The sequence below is a fragment of the Tachypleus tridentatus genome, chromosome 4 (assembly GCF_004210375.1).
Source record: "Tachypleus tridentatus isolate NWPU-2018 chromosome 4, ASM421037v1, whole genome shotgun sequence".
In the NCBI taxonomy this organism is placed as follows: Eukaryota; Metazoa; Arthropoda; class Merostomata; order Xiphosura; family Limulidae; genus Tachypleus; species Tachypleus tridentatus.
Window position 1 is genome coordinate 52,291,063 of NC_134828.1, and position 7,766 is coordinate 52,298,828.

At 34.9% G+C, this 7,766-nt stretch overlaps 1 protein-coding gene across 1 annotated transcript; it reads left to right on the forward strand.

The window, feature by feature from the left end:
• The first annotated feature begins 2,092 nt into the window (after positions 1–2,092).
• LOC143248124 (uncharacterized) lies at positions 2,093–6,980 on the forward strand. Its single transcript, XM_076496557.1, has 3 exons — positions 2,093–2,119; positions 3,358–3,421; positions 6,703–6,980. The coding sequence occupies exons 1-3, from the start codon at positions 2,093–2,095 to the stop codon at positions 6,978–6,980; spliced, it is 369 nt and encodes a 122-aa protein (XP_076352672.1).
• The last annotated feature ends 786 nt before the right edge of the window (positions 6,981–7,766 follow it).

Genomic DNA, 7,766 nt, shown 5'->3' on the forward strand with positions numbered 1-7,766 from the left:
TATCCGTAATGAAATAAACTTTATGTTGTGGCAATGTTATAAAGTAGAAATCTGTTTATCTTATGTTATCGAATCAAAGAATGCGCTTACAATGATTTGACTTTGCTGTTGTTAACACTTTACAGATTGAGTGTAGCAACTCTGACTGTCAACTTCAGTTGTTTACATGTGAACTGTAAGTTTGTTTAACTTATTTATATGTAAATGGTCTATTTGTTTAGCAATATTTTAATAGTGTCTGAAGTACAGTTCACTTCAGTCGATCAGGTTGTAATCTTTAACACAAGATCAACAAGGACTTTAATTTCTATAGTTTATATTTTAATGAGACTCTGATAAAGGTGCTGTCCACGTGTCATCACCCGCTGATTCCTGTCGGCGATAACTACGAGGTCTGTTCAAAAGTACGCGGACTGACGTCATAAAACAAAATGTACTTTATTTAAAAAGTTACAGGTCTGGGACCCCTTTAAAGTACTCTCCTCCCCAACGCACACACTTATCCCAACGGTGTTTCCACTTGTTGAAACAGTCCTGGTACGCTTCTTTTGTAATGTCCTCCAGCTCCTTCGTCGCATTTGCCTTAATCTCGGGAATCGTCTCAAATCTTCTTCCTTTCAAGGGTCTTTTGAGTTTGGGGAACAAGAAAAAATCGCAAGGAGCAAGGTCAGGTGAGTAGGGGGGTGGGGAAGAACAGTGATCGAGTGTTTGGCCAAAAACTCACGAGTTCTGAGGGCTGAATTTCGCAGCAACGCGGTGTACCTTCAATTTTTCGGTCAAACTCTCGTAACAAGAACCAACTGATATCCCACACTCTTCGGCAAGCTCCCTGACAGTCAGACGTCGATTTGCCCGCACCAGGGTGTTGATTTTGTCGACGTGTGGGTCGTCAGTTGACGTGGAAGGACGTCCAGGACGCTCATCATCTTCAATGGACTGTCGACCATCCTTAAAACGTTCATGCCACTTGAAACATGCCGTACGCTTCATAGCAACATCACCGTAAGCCGTTTTAAGCATAGCAAAAAGTTTCAGTCGCAGATTTTCCAAGTTTAACACAAAATTTCACAGCAAGTCGTTGCTCCTTTAGGTCATTCATTCTGAAATCCGCCAAACGAAACAATCGCACTTCACTTAAAACCGCGTAGCTAATACACAAATAAAGATATCTGCAATCGTGAAATTGCGTCGTAATCAGCTGATCTGTGCAAACCTAGCGACACCAAGCGGATTCCCCTAAAACCAACTGGAGCCACGCAATTCAAACAGTCCGCGTATTTTTTGAACAGCCCTCGTACATAACATATAAAAGAAAAAAAAATCATTAGGAAGCCGTAGATTTATTAATATATTATTATCCCCGGTATAAAATTGTCGCTGTAAAGGATATGGATTCTTATTTTTCTTTTCTTATACATTAATTTTCGTGTTTTATTGATAATAAACTACCGTAAAATGTATGGAAAGATACAGGTTACTCTGTTCTGGTGTTGTCAGTTCTAATTAACGAGCCCGTCAATATATTTTTATTTAAGAAAACAAGAAGCGTTTTAATCACAGCTCAGCGCTCACAGAAAATTTTGTTTTTGAATATAATTTAATTTGGTTACAAAGTCCTTTTCAGTTAGAAGTAACATTTATGATAGATTATGTTTGATAATTTGGTCATCCTGCTGAGATATTTCAAAAATTAACTCTTATTTTAACATCACTTTTAGTGATTATAAATAATGATTTGTTGCTATGAAAAACAAAATATTTTTATTTTTACACTTTTTATGACAATTTCTTTCACAGTTGTAAACATATATTTTTTATAAAGATAATATACCAGACTGTAAAACATCTTGTTAAAACCTTTTATTTTAATTTTCTGATATTTTTGACAAATTGCATGTATACTCATTATCTATAGATGCATAATTTAACCAGAAAATTTTTACATTGTTTTAACTTATATTTATTGCAAAATATGAAAAGAATGTGAATTTTAGGCCAGTGTTTAAATATATATGGCAAACATTGTTATACATAATATAAAATTTATGGTAATAACTATATGTGTTGTTCAAGACGATATCTTTTTACTCTCATGAATGGTGTAAAACGACAAGTTTGGGTGAGTTATTTACTTTTGTGATCACAAAAGAAATGTGTTCTTAATTTATTGTTTAATTACTTTTTGGCGTTTACATTTAACTTATTAGTGGATTTATTTGATATATTTTTTATCTTAGATTTAAATAACCGAGAGAATGTACTTAAAAAAAATCAAGACAGGTTTTGTTGGACTGTTGGTTTGTTTATCACAAGCACAAACACTTACATAATGGGCTTCGTGTGTTCTCTCCACCAAATAAAAAAACAGTTTTTTATCGTCGTTAGGTTACAAGCAATTGTAAGCGGTATTTGAAAATTGTATAATTTTTTTCTCACATGTTGGGCTCACAACTATAGATATTCTAATTATGAAAGATATTATATAATATCCATGCTCTTAGCTTCAAAAGTACGAGGCCCGGCATGGCCAGGTGGTAAGGGCACTCCACTCATGATCCAAGAGTCGCAGGTTTAAATCCCGTCACACCCTACACGCTCGCTCTATTAGCTGTGGGGGCGTTATAATGTGACGGTCAATTGATAGAAGAGTAGCCCAAAAGTTGGCGGTAATACTGATGACTAGCTACCTTCCTTTTAGTTTTACACTGCTAAATTAAGTAGCCCAAAAGTTGGCGGTAATATTGATGACTAGCTACCTTCCTTTTAGTTTTACGCTGCTAAATTAAGGAGGGCTAGCGCAGATAGTCCTGATGTAGCTTTGCGCGAAATTCAAAACAAACAAAGAAACAATCAAAAACCCGTAGTTAAATAAGTAAATACAGTGGGCTATAACCACGTCCAGAACATAGGGAAAAATAGGGAAATCAAGCAAAGACAGAATGAGAGTAGTAGTTTTGCCTTTGAAAGGAATATATAACTTTTCCGTTGTTCCACAGTAAAAATAACTTGAACGTTTGAGTGTTTAAGGAACTAAGTGTAAAATATCTTTAACGTGTTCATGTACAATTGTGAATTATTTTATCCTTTTTGAAGAGAAATTTGGTAACTCAAATTGTATTCCTATGCATGTGTTTATCTATACTGTAGACTTATCTAAATTAGATGACATTTCCCATATGTATCATGGAAAAGTAAAACTAATTGGAGAATAACATTTTTGAGTATTTTTGTTATATATTTTTTAAAACCATTTGTAAAGAGCTCACTATTCTATTTTAGTTTCTACAACGTTAAAGACTAGCTGAAAACTTACATTTACTGCTATGAAAACTTCTATCCTTTGTTCACTCCTTTCAGAGCAAAACCACTTCGAGCCATTTGCTGTGTCTATTGCGTGGAATCGACTCTCAGTTTCCGCTTTGTAAGTCCGTAGACTTAATGCTATCCCACCGGGTGACAGGTTTTTATCGACCAGTCGCCTAACTATTGCTTTACAAGTAAGTACGCTGTGTTAAACTCGAATATTTTATAGTAACAGTAGAGATTTTCTGGACTACGGTAATAATAAATTATATTTTTTATTTTACTAATGTCTATTTTATTTTAACTGATGCTGTATATATACTTGATTATTCACACATTACAAAGTAATATGAAATTTATGTAACATTTTCCAATTTAAAGTGTGTTGAATTTTTCTCGTGTATTCGATTCATGTCAGATTTATGGAGTGCTAACCAGAATGGATTTTAGGAATGATACTGTTTAATGAAAAGCACATTATCCAGCTGGTAATCTTTCTAGTTTGCGCACTAAAATATCCATTTACAAAACATACTACTTTGTTATATTTTACCGGAAGTTGTTCCATCCTAATTTAAATATAATGTCTGTACCTCGTAATCTGTATAAAATAATCAACCGCTTTCGGAAATACGTTGCACAATAAATCCTACGTACAGATGAGCTGAAGTTGCAGCAAGTTTCTAAGTCTATCATTACTGGAGAATGCAATGCTCACACATTATTACTTATTCCCGTGGAGATCTAGATAATGCTTAGAGGTGTAGTTAATACAAAGTAAAGGGGTTATTTTTCGGATGTAATAACAGCCTTGCTATATTAATATTAATCAACAAAACTATAACATACAACAGCTTGTAAAGCTTTGTATCTGTTTCTTTCTATAGTGACCATTTTATAACTTCCTTTCCGATCTGTGATTACCATAAAATTTCCATAGATTCTTTGGAATGCCAAACATGGACTTAAAAGATCACTCCTTATTGAGAATACAATAGTCAAATTCTGTCTGTTTACTTAGATTATATAGCTTTATAACAAAGAATTAATACTAAATTAGGCTTGCGTTTGTTTGACCTTTTTCTTAGACAGATGGTAAATAATAGTTGTTGTTTTCAGCGCAAGACTTTGCCCATCATAGTATCGCATACTCATTTTTAATGTCGTAAGTCGACTGACTTACTGATGAACCAGGGAAATGGTAGTAAATAGTAGGACAACTCGTTAACTATTGAAACTTAATATCTGTGAAGACAAAATAGTTCTAGATTTTGCTAAACATCATCCTCAATTATATTACATTAATATCAAATAAAACAAATAAACATATCTGTCTTAATCAGTTAAGCATTTAAAGTATTTGTTATTAGTAACTGTATTTAAAAATATTAATATTCTTGTTTATTTTCATTTAAATATTCTAATAATTTTTGATTATTCTGAGAACATAAAAATTTACTTGGATAACTTGACCGTTAACTCTTAGCGGTAAGCCTCTGAACTTATAACACTAAACAGTCACGATCCGATAACCACAATGGACAGACCACGGATAGCCCATTGTTTGGCTTTGTGGTTGATTAAACTTACAGAAACTTTGTTAGTTAGTGTAATTATATATTAGGTTGTTGTCGCTAGACTGGACTTCTGTTTGCTCCTCTTACTATAGTATCGAACAGCGTGAAGCGTCTTGTTGTTCTCTTCTTTATATAAAAAGCGCAATATTCTCTTACATGGCCAGGTGGTTAGGGCGATCGATTCATAATGTGAGGGACGCGTGTTCGATTTCCCGTGACACCAAACGTGCCTGCCCTTTCAGCCGTGGGAGCATCATAATGTGATGATCAATCCTACTATTCGTTGGTAAAATAATACTCCAAGAGTTGGCGCTAGATGGTGATGACTAGCTGCATTTCTGCTAAATCAGGGATGACTAGCGCAGATATTCCTCGTGTAGCTCTGCGGTAAATTTAAATACAAACAACTCTCTACATTGCAAACTTGGTGTGAAAAAATTGTAAATAATGATAAACAATTGGGTAAAAAGAAAATAAGTTAATTAGTAGACGAACAAAATCACATTATAATTATATATGCATATATAAGCAATAAGTTGTTGCTGGCCAATTGCCTTCTTATTGTTGACATTAGAAATATCACCATGCTCCAAATTATTTGAACTTCGCACTCATAAACGTGCAAGACAGAACTTCATAATTGGGTTAAGAAGAGCATTTGGTTTGGCCAGTTCTGTAAAAGTATAACCATAACATTTGTCATTGTTCTGGAGGTTGAAAATTTTCAGAATAAAAGAAAATATAGAACAACTGAGAATGTAAGTTAGTAAAACATGTTTCTTGATAATTTGTTCTCAATCAGAAAAAAAAATCACGCACACGTTTCAAAACCAACGAAAATGGTCTTTAATGTCATGTGTAGCACAGTTATTAGTCCATATTATAAGAGAGTAGAAAAAACCCATCTAGAGCGTTTAACAACAAACAGCATTACATTATTGTCTGCTTTTCACTAATCGCTTTCTTGTGGTTTGTGATGCGTCAATGTGGCTTTGTTCTAAAAAGAAATTTTGTTTATTTGTTTTTAAATTTCGCACAAAGCTACTCGAGGGTTATCTGTGCTAGCCGTCCCTAATTTAGCAGTGTAAGACTAGAGGAAAGGCAGCTAGTCATCACCACCCACCGCCAACTCTTTTACCAACGAATAGTGGGATTGACCGTCACATTATAACGCCTCCACGGCTGAAAGGGCGAGCATGTTTGGCGCAACGGGGATGCGAACCCGCGACCCTCAGGTTACGAGTCGCATTCCTTAACACACTTGGCCATGCCGGGCCCTAAAAAGAAATAAATAAACCTAGTATAAAATCACATCAGTGTGTTAAGCTATACATCCATCTTAAATAATTCTGTATGATTATTCTTTATCTTGAATTACTAGAAAGCATTCTTTGCTGGGTTAGCAATTCGATATTATAAAACGTACAGAAGTGAAATAAAAATTGAGTAAAGTACTACTTATTTTCAAGAAATATGAAGGAAACATTTCTGAAAATAAAATTACCATTTTATGCGTACTATAATTTTCTTCTGCGATAGAGAGTTCATTTTATTAAAATAACTTCAAATTTAATTTAACTAGTTTTAAAAATGTGAGTGCTCTGGTTTCAAAGAATTATACAGGGTGTTTGGAAAGTCACTGTGCAGTTTTGTAATAATATTTTATTATATTTCAGATTTTGATCCCAATATGCTATAAACAATTGAAGAACGTGTATGGCTCGTCGAACACGTATTCCGGGAAGGTGGTAGATACACAGATGTGGTGTGACAGCAATTTGCTGAAAGATTCCCAGATAACCTGTTCCACATCGCAATGCAGTTCGTAACCTTGTTGATAAGTTTCGGGAAACAGGATCAGTAGATGATGCCAAACGCTGTGGAAGGCCAAGAAAGCTATCGGAGGAGAAAATGTTGGATATTTCTGACAGTGTGATGCAAAGCCCATCAAAATCATTACGAAAGTTAGCTCAGCAGCGTGATATTGGTCTTGGAACTGCTCATAAGGCTGTCAAAAAGAAATTAAAGCTTTTCCCATACAAAATAATGGCGGCACAAGCACTGGAAGCAACTGATAATGAAAAACGAATACGCTATTGAAGATGGTTTAATAGATTTATCAAAAAGAATACAGCTAATGTGTTGGATGTGACCTTTTTCACCGACGAAGCATGGTTCCATTTCTCAGGTTACATTAATTCACAAAATTCAAGATTGTGGTCATCTGATAATCCTCAAAGTTTGCAGAAACACCCCTACATGATTTCAAGGTTGGTGTGTGGGTTGCGATTTCCAGACGTCAAATTTTTGGCCCTATTTTCTTTATGAACAAAATAAACAGCAAGCACTATTGTTCGGAGAGTCTTCACACCTTCATCGGTCAGATGCCAAGTGATGAAATCAATTACTCATGGTTTTAACAGGATGGTGCTACTGCCCACACATCTCACAGATCTATGCGATTATTATAACTTGGAGACCGTATTATTTCCAAAGACGTGTGGCTCCCACGCTTACCAGATCTTAATCCACCAGACTTTTATCTATGGGAGCAGCAAAATCTGCAGTGTATCGAGATCGTCCGCGCACGATGGATGACTTGCAAGCAGCGATAACAGCATTCATTCAGTCTATTTCAAGCCAGCAACTGATAGCGGTGTTTAGAAACAAAATAAGAAGGATCCAGGCCTGTATTGATGCCAACGGGGGTTACTTTCAACATTGTTTATAATTGTCATTCATATTTATCTCCTATATTCTATATTGAAACATGTCTGTTAATAAACATATAAGTGCACAGTGATTTTCCGAACACCCTGTACATATATGAGTGGAGTGACGTATGAAAAAAAAGAAACAGAAATAAACAAATTATACAAAATGAAA

What these genes read in the sequence shown, in the direction of transcription:
- LOC143248124 (XM_076496557.1), top strand. Translation starts at nt 2,093, where the DNA reads ATGAATGGTGTAAAACGACAAGTTTGG. An exon ending in GTGTAAAACGACAAGTTTGG is followed by an intron (nt 2,120 to 3,357) that starts GTGAGTTATTTA and finishes CACTCCTTTCAG; the next exon opens with AGCAAAACCACTTCGAGCCA. An exon ending in CGACTCTCAGTTTCCGCTTT is followed by an intron (nt 3,422 to 6,702) that starts GTAAGTCCGTAG and finishes ATCGCAATGCAG; the next exon opens with TTCGTAACCTTGTTGATAAG.